Consider the following 21,346-nt stretch of genomic DNA (forward strand, 5'->3'; position numbering starts at 1 on the left):
GATTGGGACTATAAATATTTGGGACATGACATTAAAATAGCTAATTAATAGTTAGTAGAGTCAGCTTGAAGACTATTGTAATGGATGGGATAGGTAAGTATCTATCATGACAGGTTAGTCTGGAATGGAAGATCACTGCAGCAGAGGTAATAATAAATATCTAATCATGACATTAGGAAAATATTAAGTAGGGTCTGGAATAAAGACCATTGTTGCAAAGAGGTGCTAATAAATATCTAACCATGACATTAGAATAACATTAAGTAGAATGTACAACTAAAGAGATAATGGGAACTAACATCATTGGTTTATTGTGCAGCCAGAGTGAGGTACTTTGATTAATATAGTTGGACATGCTGAGAAGCTAACAGGAACATGATAAAAAAAACATAAAAATCCACAGACCCTGAGGTTCGTGGGCATTCGAGAATCTGCTTTCTCAGTGTCATGGTTTTTTGTTTGCAAATAAAAGACCTTCTTCTTGAAGAACTCTCTGCGCCTCCTGGTGATTCTCTATATTTTCTCCACGACACTACTCAGCTCCTGACCTCATTATACCTTTGCTTCAAGCATGGACAAAAGAGCTGAATTCCAGAGGTGAGCTGACAGGTCTTAAACATCAGTTGCATTTGGCTGAGTGTGACATCAAGCAAAACCTGAATCAATGGATATCCGAGGGCAAACTCTTCGGTGGTTGGAGTCATACCTGGCACATAGGAAGATGATTGTGGTTGTTGGAAGTCATTCACTTCAGCAACAGGCTATCTCTGCAGGAGTTCCTCAGGGTGGTGTCCTAGGCCCAACCATCTTCAGCTGCTTCATTAATGACCTTCCCACCATCATAAGGTCAGCAGTGGGGACGTTCACTGATTACTATACAATGCTCAGCACCACTCACAACTCCTCAGATACTGAAGCAGCTCAAATGCAACAAGATCTGGATTGGGCTGACAATTGACAAGTGAGATTTTCAGCACACAAATGCTAGGCTACGACAATCACAAATAAGAGACAATCTAATCACAGCCAGTTGACATTCAATGGAGTTACCAGCACTGAATCCGCCACTGTCAACATCCTGGTGATGACCATTGACCAGAAACTCAAATGGAATTGTCACACAAAAACAGGAGCTACAGGACCACGTCAGAGGATAGGAATATTGCGGTTAGAACCCACCTCCTGACTCGCCAAAGCCTGTCTGTCATCTACTAGGCACAAGTCAGGAATGTGATGGAATATTCCCCACTTGCCTGGATAGGTGCAGCTCCAACAACACTCAAGAAGCTTGACATCATCCAGGACAAAGCAGTCTGTTTGACTGGCACCGTACTCACAAGCATCCACTCTCTCCATTACCGATGCTTAGTAGCAGCAGTGCATACTATCTATAATATGCACTGCAGAAATTTACCCAAGATCCTCAGACAGTATAATAGACAATAGGTGCAGGAGTAGGCTATTCTGCCCTTCGAGCCTGCACCACCATTCAATATGATCATGGTTGATCATCCTTAATCAGTATCCCGTTCCTGCCTTATCTCCATAACCCTTGATTCCACTATCCTTGAGAGCTCTATCCAACTCTTTCTTAAATGAATCCAGAGACTGGGCCTCCACTGCCCTCTGGGGCAGAGCATTCCACACAGCCACCACTCTCTGGGTGAAGACGTTTCTCCTCATCTCTGTCCTAAATGGTCTACCCTGTATTTTTAAGCTGTGTCCTCTAGTTCGGCACTCACCCATCAGCGGCAACATGTTTCCTGCATCCAGAGTGTCCAATCCTTTAATAATCTTATATGTCTCAATCAGATCCCCTCTTAGTCTTCTAAACTCAATGGTATACAAGCCCAGTCGCTCCAGTCTTTCTGCGTAAGGTAGTCCCGCCATTCCAGGAAATGACCTCGTGAACCTACGCTGCACTCCCTCAACAGCCAGAATGTCTTTCCTCAAATTTGGAGACTAGAACTGCACACAATACTCCAGGTGTGGTCTCACCAGGGCCCTGTAAGCTGCAGAAGAACCTCTTTGCTTCTATACCCAATCCCTCTTGTTATGAAGGCCAGCATGATATTAGCCTTCTTCACTACCTGCTGTTCCTGCATGCTTACCTTCATTGACTGGTGTACAAGAACACCCAGATTTCTTTGTACTGCCCCTTTACCTAAATTGATTCCATTTAGGTAGTAATCTGCCTTCCTGCTCTTGCCACCAAAGTGGATAGCCATACATTTATCCACATTAAACTGCATCTGCCATGTATCTTCCCACTCACCTAACCTGTCCAGGTCACCCTGCAATCTCCTAACATCCTCCTCACATTTCACCCTGCCACCCAGCTTTGTATCATCAGCAAATTTGCTAATGTTATTACTAATACCATCTTCTATATCATTAATATATATTGTAAAAAGCTGTGGTCCCAGCACTGATCCCTGCGGTACCCCACTGGTCACTGCCTGCCATTCCAAAATGGAGCTGTTTATCACTACTCTTTGTTTCCTGTCAGCCAACCAACTTTCAATCCAAGTCAGTACTTTGCCCCCAATACCATGCGCCCTAATTTTGCTCACTAACCTCCTATGTGGGACTTTATCAAAAGCTTTCTGAAAATCCAGATACACTACATCTACTGGATCTCCCTCATCCATCTTCAGAGTTACATCCTCAAAAAATTCCAGAAGATTAGTCATGCATGATTTCCCCTTCATAAATCCATGCTGACTCTTAACTATCCTGTTACTACTATCCAGATGTGTCGTAATTTCATCCTTTATAACAGACTCCTTCCAAACCCACAACCATTTCCATCTGGAAGGACAAGGACAACAGATACGTGAGAACCCCACCACCTTCAGGTCCCCCCTCCAAGCAACTCACCATCCTGGCTTAGAAATATATCACCATTCCTTCACTGTCATGGGTCAAATCCCTGGAACTCCCCCCCTTAAGGCATTGTGGGTCAACCCACAGGAGGTACTCTGCAGCGGCTCAAGAAGGCAGCAAACCACCACCTTCTCAAGGGCAACTAGGGACGGGCAATAAATGCTGACCAGCCAACGACACTCGTATCTCACAAATGAATAACAAGTAATAAATAGCTGAATTAGACAACTAAACAAATTGAAGTTTGATTTGGTGAAGGAATATGTTGAATAAAGAAGATTTCTAGCCACTCCTGTTATTTTTCATTTGTGGGACAGTTTTTGGGATGCCTGGGAGGTTCAGTTCAGGAACAAGAGAGTAGAACAGATAACTTTTAAGTTATTAATAAGAAATTGATTATAAGGACCTGCTTTATAAGTAGAAGAGTAGACTTGGCGTTTAGATATTCAGTGAAAAAGGACATGCTTAAGGCAAGCCCTGAGATTAATCACTTTGGAATCTTTTGAAGTTCATCCGATGTATACCAACAGCAGATTCACTGTTTTACTGTTTAATGGCAAGTATTGCATTTAGTCACTTTATGCTCTGTGTTAATTTATTTAATATGAACAACATATGTACACATTTGGAATAAGGTTTGCTCTAGTCTTGAAGCATCACAGGCACAAAGTAACATTTGTAAAAAATACAGATACATAGGGGACTTCATGTAGTGTCTGTTTTTTTCTCTTAATATTAATGGGTGAAAGATCATTTGAATTCCCAAGATGCACTTCAGTTGTATGAAACTGAAAAAATACTACTATAGTTGTAAACATATCCTTAACAGTACAAAGAATACTGGTCAATAGTCCCGATGTGCACTTATTAATCTCTTGCTGTAGGCTATGGTGGTTTGGTAACTTGTCTTTTATGGATTTGTGCCTTAGGCAATTCTCTTTGGTCTCAATAAAGCACATGGTGGGGGTTGTATAGGTGGACGGGGCATTGGGCAAATCAATTCATGACATAGTTATCTTCAACCAGACACCATTGTTGTACCATATAACACTTATAAAAATCCTTAACTCGAACAGCTATATCAGAAACCACAGCCAGACTCTACATGCTGGAAGTAAAAAAAATTCAGCTTTCAATTTTCATCCCTGAGGGAGAGATGATGTGCAGTCTGGAGAACTGAGGGCAGAGGGAAGTAGAAAACTTGGAAGACAGTCATATTCAAGGTTAAACTGAAGTGACAGGAAGCAGGAACTTTTCTGAGTCCACCAACACTCTGTCAGATTCCTTTGTGACCATTCGATCCTGAAGAGGGTTTGAACAGTTTCTGGCAATGTGCTGTTCAAGATGGCGACAGAGTAGCGCTGCATTCGAGCTCCTGGTCTGGGGCTTGTCCACCTCTGTCTATTTTGTTTGTTTGTTTGTTTTCCTTTTCAGTTTTGCTGGATTTTTTTTCTTCCCGAAAAGCCTTTTCTGGCATCATCAGCAAGGTGGGTGGTGGCCCAGTCTCCTGAGCATGTGCGTCAGTGACAGCAACACAGTTGGCTCCTCCAACATTAGAGCCATGGAAACACATCGGGAGAAAGCAAGCCCATTGGTGGGAAGAGAGTGAGCCCAGCGCAGGGGTTAGGGAGACAGCCCAGTGTGGAGGGAGATAGTGAGCCCAGCGCAGGGGATAGAGAGACAGCCCAGTGGAGGGAGAGAGTGAGCCCACCACAGGGGGTGGAGAGACAGCCCAGTGTGGAGGGCGAGAGTGAGCCCAGTGCAGGGGATAGAGAGACAGCCCAGTGTGGAGGGAGAGAGTGAGCCCAGTGCAGGGAGTAGAGAGACAGCCAAGTGGAGGGAGATAGTGAGCCCAGCACAGAGGTTAGAGAGACAGTCCGGTGCAGAGGGAGAGAGGCCAGTGGAGGGGGAGAGTGAGCCCAACGCAGGGGGTAAAGGGACAACCCAGTGCAGAGGGAGAGAGTGAGCCCAGCGCAGGTGTAGAGGGATAGCCCAGTGCAGAGGGAGAGGGACAGCCCACTGCAGAGGGGGAGAGTGAGCCCAGCGCAGGGGGTGGAGAGACAGCCCAGTGCAGAGGGAGAGAGTGAGCCCAGTGCAAGGGGATAGAGAGACAGCCCAGTGCGGAGGAGAGAGATAGCCCAGTGGAGGGAGAGAGTGAGCCCAGTGGAGGGAGACAGTGAGCCTAGTGCAGGGGGTAGAGAGACAGCCGAGTGGAGGGAGAGAGTGAGCCCAGTGCAGGGGGTAGAGAGACAGCCCAGTGAGGAGGGAGAGAGACAGCCTAGTGGAGGGGGTAAAGAGACAGCTCAGAGCAGGGGGTAGAAAGACAGCCCAGTGCGGAGGGAGAGAGATAGCCCAGTGGAGATGGAGAAAGTGAGCCCAGCGCAGGGGGAGAGAGTGAGTCCAGTACAGAGTGGTGGGGTGTGGAGGGGAGACAGTGAGCCCAGCATAGGGAGAGAGCGTGAACCCTGTATGGGGGGGAGAGAGAGAGAGAGAGAGAAAGCCCAGGGTGTGAAAGTGAGTCCAGCGCAGGGAGAAAGAGTGTGTGGGTGGGGGGCATTCAGATACTAAAGTTGTGAAATTAAATAATGATTCTTTGAGGCTTTAAGTGCCTTAGCAGAAAAAGAAGTGCTGCTCTTTAAGGTTGCATTGTGATTTGTTAGAATATTTGAGCAGGTCCAGGATAGAAATGTTAGTGTGAGAGCGAGATAGTTTATTGAAAGGGCAAGCAACTGGGAGGTCGGGGCATTCCTCCAGGGGGAGCTGGAGTATTCTGTTCTATTTGCTGCTCACAGTGCAGTCTTCTCTTATTTGGTGAGATCAAATACAAACCAGTCTGTGGACCATCTCCCCTCTGTTGATAGGAATGACAAAATATCTTCTAAAATTTGATAGACTAGGTAACTTCATTAAATACGAAAATGATCCAGATAGGCAATGGGTAATATTCGAGTGAGAATGCTTGCATTAAAACAGTTATATATACCTTTTGCATCAATAACAAGGTGTTAAAGTCTCATAAGGTAGGCCATTTCAGGCTGAGAAAGTGTTTCTTTACTCGGAGGCTGGTGAACCTATAGAATTCTTTACTACAAAAGGCTGTGAAAACCAAGTCAAGTGAACATACTTAAGAAAGAAATGGTGAAATTTCTAGACATGTCAAGAGGTATAGGGAGAGAACAGGAGCACGGTGAAATAAAGGACAGTGTCGAATGGTAGAGCAGGCTCAGTGAGCAGAAAGGCCTACTTCTGTTCCGATTCTGTATATCCATTGTAAATAAAAAGGCATAATAATGCACAATGTTATTGATAGAAAAAGTATTCATTTTTTAATCATCTGAGAGAAATTTACAGCTATATTAAACATATTGTATAATTGATAATACATGTTCTACATAGCTTGTTTAGGAAACAACTATTCATGTACAAGGTCATTGGTATATGATGTACTTTTCCAATGTAGGTACCTCATGCTCCAAATTTGGCAGGAAATGCTGATAATATTGTTCACTGCTGGGATTACCAGCAATTCTAAGTGTTAAAATGCTAGGGTCTCTCAGTAGATTGGTGAGAAGAGGCCAAGAATTGACTTCAAGAGTCGTGACAGAGATGATCTGATGGGAGAAAACAACTGGCAGCAATCTCTTTTAAAACAAGCATCTCTCCACTTGCTAAATGGAAGACAAACAATCCTTTAGTAATCTCTTAAAACTGTCAATCAAACTGTCTGCTCTTCCCTCCACTGAAATAAGTGAACCTGGAGCTTTTGAAACTTGATTAACCATCCTTAATGGGTTCAGCTATCATAACAAACCAGTACAGCTCACAGACAAAGAAGTCTATTCAAATTGCATAAACAGATAGCTTTTCTTTTCCAAGCTGCTACATCAGATGGCCTGTCAATCAATGCACGCCAGCAGATGTCATTTTTTTTCTCTAAATGAAAGGTGCAGACAGTTATTTTTTTCAAATTTAAAAGGCTAAGACTTCCAATAAAGACATTTCAAGTACACAAACAGTATTTGCTTCACTTTTGAAAATAACACAATTTTAAATGAGAAAACTTCTCTAATGTTTCTCAACACCTACCCAATGCTGGTGAATATGGTGGTCAACATGATTGATCGAATAACAAAACAGATTACTTAAAATGCAGTATCGAACTACTGAGACAAAAGCGTTTTTTGTTGTGTATTTTAAAGTTTGTGAATGAAAGAACTCCAGCAGGTGACTGGTTTACTTGGGACTGTGAGGTAGTGAGAACCACATATTCTTACCAAAGCTGGCCCAATTAATCTAAGTTTCTGGGGAGGGGAATGACTAGATTACTAACTCCTCAAGCCATCTAAGGCAGGAGTGCTGCTTTTGGCACCCTTATCCCATGTCCGCAGATGTAGTCAGAAACATGAATTTGTGCTCCAGCTCAAATCAGTCTGATTTGCTAAAAGTCCAGGCTGTTGTTTCAGGCTGAGAGATAGGAAGCAAGGAATGATGGCAGACCGATGTTTCTCTGACTAGAAGACTTTTTCTCATCAGGTTCTGCACGGCTTGGTGCTGGGCCCTGGCAGTTTGCATAGTAAATTAGTGATCTGGACGTAAATGTAGGAGGTATGATCAAGAAGTGTGAGACGAAAATCAGCTGGGTAATAAATAATGAGGAGGATAAACATAAGTACAGGATGGACTGGTCAGGTAGGCAAAAAAGTAGGATATGGAATTCACCTCCAAAAAAGTATGGAACAATGCACTTGGGGATGGCTAACAAAGCAAGTGATTCCATTATAAATGCTTGGAAGCTGCAATATACTCAGGTTAGGAGAGATCTTATCCACATATCCCTGAAGGCAACAGCACAGGTGGTTATGAATGGATTACTTGCCTTTTTTTAAGACTTGCCTTTGTTAGCTGAGGAATAGAATACATGATAAAGTGCTTTTGCTGGAATTGTATAAAATACTGCTTTGCCATAACTGCAGATCTGCATGTAGTTTTGGTCACAAGATTATCAGAAAGGTGTGATTGCATAAGAGAGGATGCAGAGGTGATTTATCAGGATTCTGTCTGCATGGAGCACTGATGCATTAACAGGTATGGCACAACATGGCAAGGGGGAGTGTGGATTGTGTGAGCATGTAGGTAGCTGCAGAATGAGCAAATACCAAGAGAACAGCCTTGTCTATTCCATGAGTTGGGTCTCTGAATGTGCACACAAAGTATCCCAGCTGCAGCCTTCTCCGTACTATTTGCCCCTGCACTCTGCAATGCATTTCTTTGCCTTGTGAATGGCCTGCCAGTGTGTCAGAGAGGTGCCACGATGGGGTGGCAGATGCTGACTGCCTACATGCGCTGATATAGGAATGTATGTGTGAGTGCCCGTGGATTGTGGCCTGTGGCATTGCTGTCCAGTGTGCACAATATGCAGACAGCTGAATCTGCACGGTACACGCTCTGGTTTCCTTATCGGATTTTCCTGATGTGTAACTTGTTTCAAGAGTTTGGTAGGGTGGGAGTCTGTATACTAATGAGGCAAGTTGTGGCATTAAAGCAAGCATTAGTCCCCGTCAAATGGCATCTCAAAACTGTCCAGCAAGAAGCTTGGCATGTCGTTTCTGAAAAGCATACAAGATGGAGGAAAACCATCCTGATGTTGAGATGAGCCTCGCCAACCTGTCTTCCCATTCTGCCACACATCTCACCATAGTTCATGTCACCCACACACCTATAAAATTCTGCCCTTTAACTTAATTCTTCTGATAAAGAGGACATGTGACCCTCGTTCTCAAAATACATTACTGTCAAATTTTGCTTTCTGCACACAAAATAAAATCTCAGAACAGCTGAATCACTATGGCAATGTTTAAGATGAATAATATTGCTGATTTAACAATGTTGGTTTAAAAGCACTTGCCCTGTCACTGTGAATTTATTTGCAGCACATATCCCTGAAGCTGAACAGACTCCTGGACCTATCACTGTTGCTTGGTCATCACTTAAAGATGATTTATAATCATTGCTGGTAGGCTATAAATATTTGCCTTTGGATACCACAGTACAAAAGTCATGTACAATCAAAGGATATTTTATTCATTCAGGCAGAAGGTAGTTACAAGACAAAGAGGGCTGCTGGTGTTGTGCATGTTGGCAACAAATTTTTCATCCATAATAGAGAAAAACGTTATTTCTTTCTTAATCAAATTTAAAGCACATATTCCTCATTTATACTTACATAATGCATTACTATATTGGTGTTTCTTTATGTGTCCTTTTGTGACAGAGATGAGGAGAAATGTCGTCTCTCAGAGGGTTGTGTGATTTTGGAACTCGGCCGCAGAAGATGACGGGGCCAAGGTATTTGAATATGTTTGAGGTCGAGGTGAATGGATGCTTGTTAACAATAGAATTGAAGGTTATCAGTGGGAGATGGGAATGTGGAATTTGTCATCCTAACAGGTCAGCCATAATTTTGTTAAATGGTGAAACAAGTTCAAGGGGCCAAATGGCCTATTCTTGCTCCTGATTTATATGCTTGCATGTTTTTACTAACCTGCCGAAACTTAGCAGGTATTAATCTAACTCATGTCAATGTAGAAATTCCAACAGCATGCCACAATGCAGATGTTTGCAACAAAAAATTCACAATTGGGATTCATTATTGTTCAAAACAAAAATGACTGAGTATCAGCATTCAACTTTAACTTCAATGCCAAGAAATGATTAAAAAGATCGCTGTACTGGTGCTGGTTATCCAATAAAATTCTGGTTAGATCCTGTTGGGAGGATAGCAGATCGGGCCACCTCACCTTAGAAAGAATATGTTGGCCTTGGCTGGAGTACAATGTAACTTAACAAGAACGATGCCTGGGCTTCATGGGTTAGGTTATGAGGAGTAATTACACAAATTAGCCATGTTTTTTTTTCAAATTTAGAAGCTGAAGAGGTGATTTATCAAAATCTTCAAGATATTCAGAGGAAAGGCAGAGTAGACAAAGATAAATTATGTCCACTGGTTAGAGATGCTGGAACTAAGAAATGGGTGGTAGATGTTTGGAACTCTCTTCCACAAAGGACAGTGGATGCTGGATCAGTTGTGAATTTTAAATCTGAGGTAGATAAAGTTTTGTTAAACAAAGGTATTAAGGGATATAGGCCAAAGATAGGGATATGCAGTTAGGCCCCAGATCAACCATGATCTTATTGAATGGCAGAACACAGCACTGAATCTATGGTTCTCCTCTTCCTATAATTTCCACTTCCTTCAATGACAAATTGCCATATTAGCTCAATCTATAACTAAATTTTCATCTGATGAGTATTCTTTGCTCCAGTCCTACTGGAGTTCCATTCTGCACCTCCCGCATTGGAACATTAATGACTATGTTGATGCTAACTCCTGCTTTCACTGAGACTTATATTTCTAATTTGATCCCCTTTATGCCCTCATATGGCCCATCCCTGTCTCTTCTTTTCAGTCCTTTTGAATTTTTATCTACATTCCAGAAATTAGTCAACAATTAATATCTACAATAAACCCAGGGATTCCACAACTATATTTACTTGGGACAACTGGCCAACTTGCTGCCTCCCTCTAACCCCTGCAATCTGCAAAAATGACCAGGGGGTGAGGTGGAGACAAATTCTGAACTCATCCACATCCATTTCTGGCCCAGCCCTCTGACAGATCCAGACAGCTTCATTTTCAACAGTACATTGGATGCAGAGGGCATGGTCTTCATTGTCTTGCTTGATCCTCCTCTCTGCCTTTCCCATGCCTAGGGCTGTACATTTGCTGCTGTAAACTATGATCCTCATTTGTACTTCTTCCTAAGTCTGTGTACCTTAATCCTAGATCTAGATGTTATCATGCTTGTGATCAGCTGCACTCACAATGCTTCCTGTAATTCATCACCCCACCCCATGGCTCCATGATCAGTTTCAGGATGTTTCCCATTCATAGCTTTGATGTGGGTTTGGTAGACTTATTGCCGACTTAACATTGGTCAAGTGGGAAAATCCATTTTGAACTAGACTATAGCCTGGTGCCCACAGCACCTATGGATTCTGACAATAGGCTCCTTTTAATATGGAAACTGGTTCCAATGGTATAGAAAACATTCTCATTTCCCTAGCTCTCTAAAGTTGCAGCAGGTGTTCAACTCTTGGGTGTACAATGAAAATGTTTTGACCACTGCCCCTCCAACATCCAAGGTGGCAACTGTGACTTACTTTGTATGACAGCTCTGGCCTGATTTTCAGTTCATGATGAATTGGTGCTGGGTTGGAATATTCAACTGACAAATTTAAAAGAATCAGTGTTGTCCAAATACAAGTTGCCTCTTCATCACCAGAACGTGCAAACATGCTAAATTGGTCACTCTCCTGAACGCCAAGATTCACACCATGTGACACACTGCTGTGATTGACTGTCTATATTCCTGCAGGTTTTATCACATGGTCTCTAGCTTAACTGACCCAAGTGGTGAAAATGCCCTTAATCTTCATCTCCAACATTTTTGCAACTAGCGACAAGAGATTTTCAAAGAAAGAGAAATCAATTTTTTTTAAAAATTAATATTATTTTACTAATGTCCAGGAGATTAATTTCCAGAGATTACAAGTCAATTGTGAAGATCACCAACCTCAGTAACATTGAAGCCTTCAAAATAGCAGCTGGCAAAGAGAACATGCAATTCTTCAGCAATGCTGACTATCGAAGGATTAATGAAGTGAATTCTTTTTTTTCATACTATTGTCCTTTTGTTTGATCATTCATAATAAATAATGTTAGTAGAAAGAACATAAAGCAAGCAGAGGACGATGCTGAAATATGGACTGGATAGTTGGAGACATTTTAATGATTTATAAACAGAGAAAATCTCAATTAGCAAGTGAACAAATGTACATTTTGGTTGGTTGAGGGTTCAAAAAATAGGTTCTTTCTGCTGTAATTGCCATTTATTAATATGAAAAGGGCATTGAAATGCCCTGCAGTAATTCTGTTAACCAATCACTCGACTTTATTCTGCCAGAATCATTTGCGTCTGGCAACTTTGTGGCTTTATCTGTTGGTAAGCATTACTGACAGGGATAGAACATATTAAAGACAGGGTAAACGACTATGCAGTGGATGATCCCAGTGTTTGTGGTTTAAATGTGTACAATACTTCTAATTCATGAGAAAATACAACACAGCTCCCACCTGATAAAGAATGGAATTTGTATGACAACCTACCATTCTTAGATTTTCCTGTGTGAGAAATTTGAGTTTATTTTCCATACGGCGTAGGGCATGGCTCATTTCTTCATTTTTCCTACTAAGGCGTCTCTTTTTGTCTAGGAGAGGTTTGTACTGACTTTCTGCTTCACGTAAACGCTTGAGCTGAAATAAAAATATATCAGAAGAATTAATCTGAACAGTCACTGACTTGGAACTCAAAGGCCTGAGCTTCAGCAATGAAAATACTGGCGTGAACAGTGTAATATGCAAATTCCCCCCAGATCCACCCTCCTCCTATTTATCTCTCCAACCCCGAGGCTCCCAGCCTCATTCCTGATGAACGGCTTTTGCCTGAAACGTCAATTTTCCTGCTCCTCGGATGCTGCCTGACATGCTGTGCTTTTTTAGCACCATACTCTCAACTCATACGCAAATTGTCAGGCTAACGTTCCCTGTTCAAATAAAAACTACATTAATAGAACTGTTACTGACCACAAACTTTAATCAAAAACCAAAATCTCTAACTAGATCATTTATCTACAAATTGAAATAAAAACAAGGATGGTATTTTCCATCCCTGTTTTCATTCATTTGTATGGGTTGTAAACCTGCATTTATTTAAATTATTGAAAGTATTTTGCTTTAAAATATATATGCAATATTGTCCTAAATACATGCAGTGTTTACTTACAATATCAATCCTTGCATATGATATATAACAGATCATTTTAATAATTTATTATATATATAAAAAGTTGGCAAGTCTTGTTACAGCTGTATAAAATTTTAATTAGGCCAAATTTAAGATATTGCATGCAGTTCTGCTCGTCACAGCAGCAGAAGGATTTGGATGCTTTGAATGGGGTGCAGAGGAAGTTGACCAGAATATTACCTGATCAGAAAGGTTTTAGTTATGAGAAGAGGTTGGCTCATTCTGGATTGTTTTCAAAGAAGGAGGCTGAGGGGTGACCTGATAGAAGTCTACAAAATTATGAAAGGCATAGAGAGGGTAGAAAGGTCAACTACAAGAGGGCACAGGTTCATTGTGGGGTTAAGGGATGAGTTTAGGGAAGAAGTGCAAGGAAATTTTCTCCCAGAGGGTGGTGGGTGCCTGGAATGCACTGCCAGTGGAGGTGGCGGAAACAGGCATGTTAGCAACATTTCAGGCATATCTTGATAGATGCATGAACGTACGAAAAACAGGGATAGAAACTGCATACAGTCAGTCCATAGTGGGTCTACATTAGGATGAGGAATCGGCTTGGTGGGCAGAAGGGCCTGTTCCTGTGTTGTATTTTATTATATATTTAAAATAAGTATATTGCAATATTCTTTCTTAAATTACACTAACAACTCCCATACTAGATTTTGTAATTAGGAAACCCCATTTTAAAACAGCCAACACTTATCTACATGATATATTATTGCTGTGCTGTGTTTCAAATCTGCAATATTAAAAGGTTTGTTGTGTACTTAAGCTCCAAACTCAACACTGGGATTGGTATGGTATCTTAGCACCAGGATATGGTGCAACTAAGCAGTTCCAAATGTTATATACAGTTGCCTAAATCCCCATACTTCTAACTGAGAAGTAAGATACTCCTCTGGACTCAAATTCATCTCGAAGGGCATAATTTTTGTGCTATTTCAAAAGGTCTCTGTGCCACATACTCAATAAATCAGGTTTCAACTTACTCCTTATTCTGTAGAACTTGTTTTTAATTCATTCATGGGATAAAGGCATCACTAGCTGGGCCAGCATTTATTGCCCATCCCAGACAGCAGTTAAGATTCAACCACATTTCTGGATCTGGAGTCACATGTAGGCCAGACCCAGGTAAGGATAGCAGTTTCCTCCCTTAAAGGACATTAGTGAACCATGGTTCCATGGTCATCATGAGACTCTTAATCTCAAAATTTTACTGAATCCAGAATTTATTGAGGGTGGCACGGTGGCTCAGTGGTTAGCACTGGTGCCTCACAGCACTAGGGTCCCAGATTCAATTCCAGTCTAGGGCGACTGTCTGTGTAGAGTTTGCACATTCTCCCCGTGTCTGTGTGGGTTTCCTCCCACAAGTCCAAAGATGTGTAGGTCAGGTGATTTGGACATGCTAAATTGCCCACATTGTTAGGTGCATTAGCCAGAGGGAAATGGGACTGGGTGGGTTACTCTTCGGAGGGTCGGTGTGGACTTGTTGGGCTGAAGGGCCTGTTTCCACACTGTAGGGAATCTAATCTAATCTAATCTAATCAAACTCCACCATCTGCTGTGGCAGGATTTGAACCCAGGTCCCTGGAACGTTATCTGGATCCGCAGATTAGCAGAACAGCAATAATATCATTAGACCACTGCATCCCCCAAACTCTATGTCCCAAAGCCAGTCAGGTGGACTGCTTTGCCCTAGCTGGTGTTGAGCCTTTTGATTACTGTTGCAACTGTGCCTAACCTGCCGATACGATATTACACCTCTGATTTATACTTATAGGTAATGGGGAGGTTAGAGAAGTTAGAAATGCGCCACACTCTGATTTTATTGTGTAGCCATAGACTTTATGTGGCTCATTTCCAGTGGAGTTTTTGGTTGATTCAATGCACCCTGTTCAGCTGGCATATTAGATTAGATTACTTACAGTGTGGACTGTGGGAGGAAACCGGAGCACCCGGAGGAAACCCACGCAGACACGGGAAGAACGTGCAAACTCCACACAGTCAGTCGCCTGAGTCGGGAATTGAACCCGGGTCTCAGGCGCTGTGAGGCAGCAGTGCTAACCACTGTGCCACCGTGCCGCCCACCATGATTCTTCCATGATCCCAAACAATGAAGGTTTGGTTATTCTGTTTTATAAAGTTCATTGTTGCAGCAATTCTACACAGAAAAAGTGACATGATCCTTTGTACTAAGTTGTATTTCTACTGTTTTTCTGTTCTTTACTTTTGGGTTTAGGTTACCCAAGAAACCTTGAAATTGGACTCAAAGATAGATTAGGATGTAAAGGACAAATAAATTATAGAAGCAAAATAAAGATTTAATGGATTAAAGTAGAAAATGAATGTTCTTGGGGTGTGGCAAGAAATATTCAACATATGCATTTTCTAGATTAAGCCATGTGTGACTCAGGACTAAAATGGTAAGGTCAAGTCACCACAGTTGATAAAGTTGCTTTCTCTTTCGAGAGAGACAGACAACTGGTGATAGGTTAACCTGAAGGACAGCACACCTCAGGCAAGGGAAAAGGTTGAGAAGGAAAGTCCTTCATGGTGACCTCAGCTAGAGTAGTAAGGTGAACCCAATCTGCTGGCATCACTCTGTATAACAAACCAGCTGTCCAACCAACTGAGCTAACAAACTCCCTGAATTGTCAAGTCCTTGTAGAGCACCATTTGTTTTGGTTTGTGTTCCTGAATCACATATTACAATTATATAATTTGACAAAGGCAAGCAGAAATACTGCAGTATATTTCAGCATAAATTATAACAGCATGAGCTAAGACCCATTAAAAAAAAGAGTAAAGAAGCTTACAAAGAAGATTGCAGTGTTGGACTTCTCACTTGTACATTAAACTTGCAAACATCTTAAATTTGTAAATCTCTAGTAAATTCATACGGCAAAATTTAATGGAGGTGACAGTGATTTAGTCTGCACATTGCAGAACCATTGGGAGTCCCATGATGATCTTCATCAGGCACTTACCTGGACAGCACTGAGTGACACTTTGAATTAAGGCTCAGAAAGGTAGATGTCCCACCCAGAAGATCTGCAAATCAATCAGACGCTAACAGTTCTCCTGTACAGTACAATGCCAGCAGCATCATTGGTGTGTACCGGTATTGCACTCAGCTTACTGAGGGACGTCCTAAGAGGTAAGGGAAGGGACAAGGCAGTGGGGAGGGATGGGATTCCCAGGGAGGAATTTATTATCCAGGAAGAACAAGGCGGCCAAAACAAGAGGGGGATTTGTCTTCCTGTGGGCTCCCTTTCCCAATGCCCGGCACAGAGTATCTTTGGAAAAGGGATGCTCCACCACCACTGAAGGCCATGGACGAAGCCAAAAGGTTCCCCAACCCAGCACACTTCAATTTAAAGATCAGTGGCAGTGCAATGAGGCCTTTATGTGCCTCCTAAGTATCCAGTTAATGGCTTCAATTGGTCTCCATGTGGGAAGGCCATCCGAGAGTGTTCATGCCTGGTTTGGATTGGAGTAGGGGAGACAGCAGTGTGATCTTGATTCCATATCTTCCTCCCCAACCTGTCCCTCTTCCCAGCACTGCACCCATCTGAGCTTTCCTCTGCCTACACCACCGCGCACCTTGTTTGATGAAATGTGATCTACGAATGGGACAGGATGTGAACTCAAACTCCACCCTTCATCTACTCTATGAATTTCAATTGCTGCAAAACCCAGGAAGATCCAGGAATTAGGAGGGAAGAGAAAGAAACCTACTCTGGAAAAGAAATATGAACAGTTAATGTGAATTTAGCCATGCGTTGTTTTGCAAAAGACTACAGAGAAACAAAAAAAACTCAATGAATATCTTCAATTGTTGAATTGTATGCTTTTGCAATGGATTGTTGTAATTACTGTAAATGGGATGACTAACAGTGATGTCAGCCATGACTCATCTCTAGTTTTTGAAAACAAAGGCTTGGCTTCAAGTCCCACTCCTGGGTTTGAGCACATACTAACCAAAGCTGACATTCCATGCTGTATTAGGAGAGCTCTGCAATATCATCCTGCAGATGAGACATTAAGATGAGGAGCCATTTAGCAGGTGGATGTAAATGATCTCCTGATACTATTTTGAAGAAAAGCATGTGAACTGCATCCTGACCAATATCTATCAATCAATTGACACCACAAAAAATAGATTGTATGATCATTAACACAACGTTAACTACACTACTAATTTTATAAGTGTTGGTAGTCTGTGATGGTGGCACAACCAAGCTAGAAATATTTAACAACTCTTAAAGATTTATCATTCGGTGGGGACAAAATGAAAGGTGGTCAAGGTTGTGTTGTGTACCTGATGTTAAATTGAGTCTTCGATTTTTTAAAATTCTTCTGATTTCTCTGGCTTCCCTCCTCCCATTATCACTCTGGGTCCCACATCAGTGTCTCCACTCCAGATCTTTTCAGGTCCTCTCCTCCCACTGTCCAACTTCTATCATCTCCAGGTTCCCAGCACAATCTCAAAGCCTGACCACGTTAGGCTCCCCCATCAATGGCCCAAGCTGCTCCACAAAGTATGTGGAATGTCTCCCCTCTTCTTTCCTCTCTGCTTTTCAGCTGGATCCAGAGAGTATCTCAATCTAGTTGCAGCCAGGCAAATGGAGTTCAAGAATGAAAATTAGTTCCTGTCAACCTGAGGGAAACTCACTCTTCCAGAGTATATGATCACACAACCTCCCCGTCAGCTTCTCGTAAACATGCTTCCAAGAGTAAAGGATGTGATAAAACAAAACTGCCCTTACACTCTCTGGTCAGAGATCATGCTGGGGGTCCAATATTAACGGGTCAATATTTTGTATTTATTTCTCCATCTATTTGAACCTGGCCATATTAGTGGGCCTAATAACCTGAATAACCTTTCTCAATTGAAACGTTTATGGCTCAAAAGTGTAATGTTGACATATATCCTCAAATCCAACAATTTTCACGTCTCACCTAAAGAGTCAGATTTCATCTGTTAATAATTTTCATATAAAGTTGTCATGAGTACAAAATTTGCAAATTATTACTGGCAAACATTATTGGCAAAGGTAATATTTCAAAACTCTGACTTGTTGATGTGGAATTTCATGAAAAGAACTGATGCTCACTTTACAAACTATATCCCAGCTGATCTAAGATTATATTACCTCTGTATGAACATTGGTCTGACAGGAGGAAAAATGCTACTGTTGCAACAATGTGATCGGTACAGGTCTGATGGCAATAGTTCAGGAGATAGATCAATAATCAATGTAATCAGAAGTGCTTACAAGTTCATTTCTTTCTTCAGACAGCAGAGCATTTCGGTCTTCTAGTTTTCTGATGATTGCACTTAATTCAGCAATTTTAAGTTGGAATCGCCGAGTATCCCTTTCGTCCAGCTGCTGTTCCTGAAACATAGATCAACTGCAAATAACTGAACATCAACATAACCACGCATGTCTGACCGACCACAACCAAAGAGACTGAAGGCTTTGTCATAGCTATTCAATTAAAAGTAGATCTTTTTGTGCCTGTGTATTATCATGTAAACTATGCTCTTATATGATGGGTTGAACATTCAAGCAAATTGGCTTAGGCCCAATGAAGGAAATAACAAATGAGGTACAGAAAAACAATACAGGAAATGCAGTGATATTGTACTCTTGACATTAGCGCTCCAATTTTTGAGTGATTTCCAAAGGTATAATGCTACCTCAAGACAATTTTTGTTTAATTAAGTGAAATACAAAACATGAGACTATACATGTATTATGACAGTTGAAAAATATAATTGTGCTATTACAGAAAGGGACAATGTGGTTGGCAGTAGCTGCAGGTAGTGACAGTGGGTGGGCTGAGAAAGTGTTAGAATGCTCATTAATATTTTAATACATCAGATATGATGGCATTTAAGCAAATGTTGCAATAAATTATTTACATTGGAAGCCCCAGTTAGTCATTTTTGTTTCTTTGTGTCGTGGAATCAAAATTCACAATGTAACAGATCACATTTCAAGCAGGTTCATCTTCTGCCAATTATTTCCCATACCATTATTTGTTATACTCTGCAGCACACTTAAAAAAAAGCAAAAAGCCGTTGAGAGCATGCAGATGGATGATTTTCTGAGCTAGTAATCCTTAAACCTTAGTTAACGTGTGCAATGATTCCTCATTCAATAGGTGCAGGAGAGGCTTCGCATCATATCACTATAGATTGTGCTTCGTTATATTTCCATTCCATGTGCTAAGAAAACCAAGAACCAGTGGAAAAAGAATCTTGATGAGAGTCAACAATGGCAAAAAAAGTCAAAGTATGTTTACAGACATGCGAGTTTGTCTTAAAAGTAAGCAGCAGTTTGTATCATTAGCAAATTAAGGTCAAAGCATAAGAGTGGCATAGTTACATAGAATGGTGGTTAAAAGCATTGCCTTTGTCAATACAATGTTACTAACTGCACAGCCCTGAAGATGTAAGTGCCCTAAGTAGGAATGGAGATTCCTAATTATTGTACAATATTAGAAAGTGAGAGACATTGAAGCAAGATCAGGGCTGGGGAATGTGTGACTGGTGCCAAATTCAATAAACTATACTCAATGCCTCCTTTCTGGAAGTGCTTAAATCGTATGAAGCAATATTTCAAAACACTACTATTAGTTGGTTGTAGAAGAACAAGCAAGCTGCAACGCGAATAAATCTGTGTCCTCAAACAGATCAAAATTTAAAAATATTAGACTAAAGCACTAATTCTATTTCAATAATGCCAAATATTTGGCTTCAATGTAAAGAATTTGTATGCAAGGAATGATGTAATGTGATAGTATTGCTTAAGTATTACCAAGAAAGCAGCAGGTATTAATATGCCCCTCATCAAGATTTTGTTACAGAGTGTGTTGAATCGGGCAGTTATATACCATGTGAAATTGCTTACAGGGAATCCTGAATGATCTGAGGCGTCTCCTGCACCACATGCGCAAGGAAGTTCCCTTTTCGGGCTACTCAGATGTCGTTTTTCCCATGCTTCAGCCTCTTTGACCTGGGTAAGTTGTTCATCTAAAGCCTCTTTTTGAAGCTGGAGTCTCTGAGCATGCCCAGCCTGAGCCCCCAGCTCTTTTTCCAGCACGTAGACTGCTCTGTCTTTAAATTTTATCTCATCCATCTACAATGAGAACAAAACACAATCACACATGCATGCATTTTATTTCATCGGTTGGCGTAAGACAATTCTTCTGCCGAGCTAAAACTCAAGGGAGAGGAGTAGTGACTGGGTATTTATTGAGTCTTGAGGCCAAGTAATGTAATTTTATATAAAAACATTCTGAGTGTACCATTCCTTCATTATTTGTAAGTCATTTTAGTCATCTCCTGTTGCTTTTATGCAATTTCAGTTAGTCGGTCTATAATCACAAAAGAAGTCTGGATGAAAAGCATTCCTTTATTCTAACTGGTCTCATCCTTCCAGAATAATAAGTCCATAAGCTAATATGTAGATTTTTTTTAGAAAAAATATTTCTACCATCATTTAAAATGTTTTATGGCATTCACAGTTGAATCTTATAACTTATTCATAAATCACAACTGCAATATAGTTTTTGGAAGAAACTATAAAGTTCTGTAAGCAATAACCTCACGTAAACTAGATCTTTATCAAAAGCTGTTCTGAGCAAAGGCAATCAAGCAAATCTGATGATATCCTTTACATTTTGAAGTAAGACATATTGATCTGCAAAGGAAAATGGCAATGTATAGGATCCGTTCTTTTTTGACTGCATTATACCAGTTTTTGTTCAATTAGTTCAGAATAACTGAAGGGTTTAGTTACATCTCGTCGTGCTGAAAATGAATTAATTGTTCTTGATTTTATTTTTTCGCAACTGATGATTGTTCTGTCAATCATGGTATGCTTAAAGCCTTGCATATACGAATGGCTGGTCCTTATCCCAACCCTGAAAGAAAGTCCTTGTAGCAGCTGTCATGCTTGGTTTCCTCAGTGAATATTTATTTTTTTAACATAGCAGAATTCATGTAGAACATTTTGAAAGGTGCCTGTCATTTTCACAGCTAAGTTCAGTATAGTGCTATATGAGTGCTAATGTAAAGCGATTTAACTATGTACTGTAGTGAAGCCCAGCATCTGAGCCATATTGACTTCAGGCCAACAACCTCTCCACTTTAGATATCAGATCTATATAGAAGCCCATCATTATATCTATGAGTCTCCTACGTGCTTGGTCAAGGATACATATTCCCTGCCAGTTCCGCATTCCCCTTAAAAACTTAACACATTGTTTGGGCATGTTTGGCAAGAGCCAAATATTAGGAATTCCCAAGTTTGCACAGTGGTATTGCTTAAAAATGTGTTGCCGGAAAAGCGCAGCAGGTCAGGCAGCATCAAAGGAGCAGGAGAATCGACGTTTCGGGCATAAGCCCTTCTTCAGAAACGTCGATTCTCCTGCTCCTTTGATGTTGCCTAACCTGCTGCGCTTTTCCAGCAACACATTTTTAAGCTCTGATCTCCAGCATCTGCAGTCCTCACTTTCTCCCAATGGTATTG

At 41.2% G+C, this 21,346-nt stretch overlaps 1 protein-coding gene across 18 annotated transcripts in view; it reads right to left on the minus strand.

Annotated features, from left to right (window-relative positions):
• jakmip3 (Janus kinase and microtubule interacting protein 3) overlaps nucleotides 1–21,346 on the minus strand; it is a 184,523-nt gene that overhangs the window by 64,923 nt on the left and 98,254 nt on the right. For 6 of the 18 annotated variants that reach the window (XM_060842418.1, XM_060842414.1, XM_060842409.1 and 3 more), the window contains exons 3-4: nucleotides 18,083–18,202; nucleotides 12,113–12,259 (exon numbers count right to left, since the gene is read on the minus strand). In XM_060842418.1, coding sequence (XP_060698401.1) covers nucleotides 12,113–12,259; nucleotides 18,083–18,202 — 267 coding nt within the window. Of the gene's footprint in view, nucleotides 1–12,112; nucleotides 12,260–18,082; nucleotides 18,203–19,723; nucleotides 19,952–21,346 lie in introns of all 18 variants that reach the window. The other 12 variants (XM_060842405.1, XM_060842400.1, XM_060842408.1 and 9 more) reach the window with 5 other exon arrangements.

Source organism: Hemiscyllium ocellatum, chromosome 22 (genome assembly GCF_020745735.1).
Source record: "Hemiscyllium ocellatum isolate sHemOce1 chromosome 22, sHemOce1.pat.X.cur, whole genome shotgun sequence".
Lineage (NCBI taxonomy): Eukaryota > Metazoa > Chordata > Chondrichthyes > Orectolobiformes > Hemiscylliidae > Hemiscyllium > Hemiscyllium ocellatum.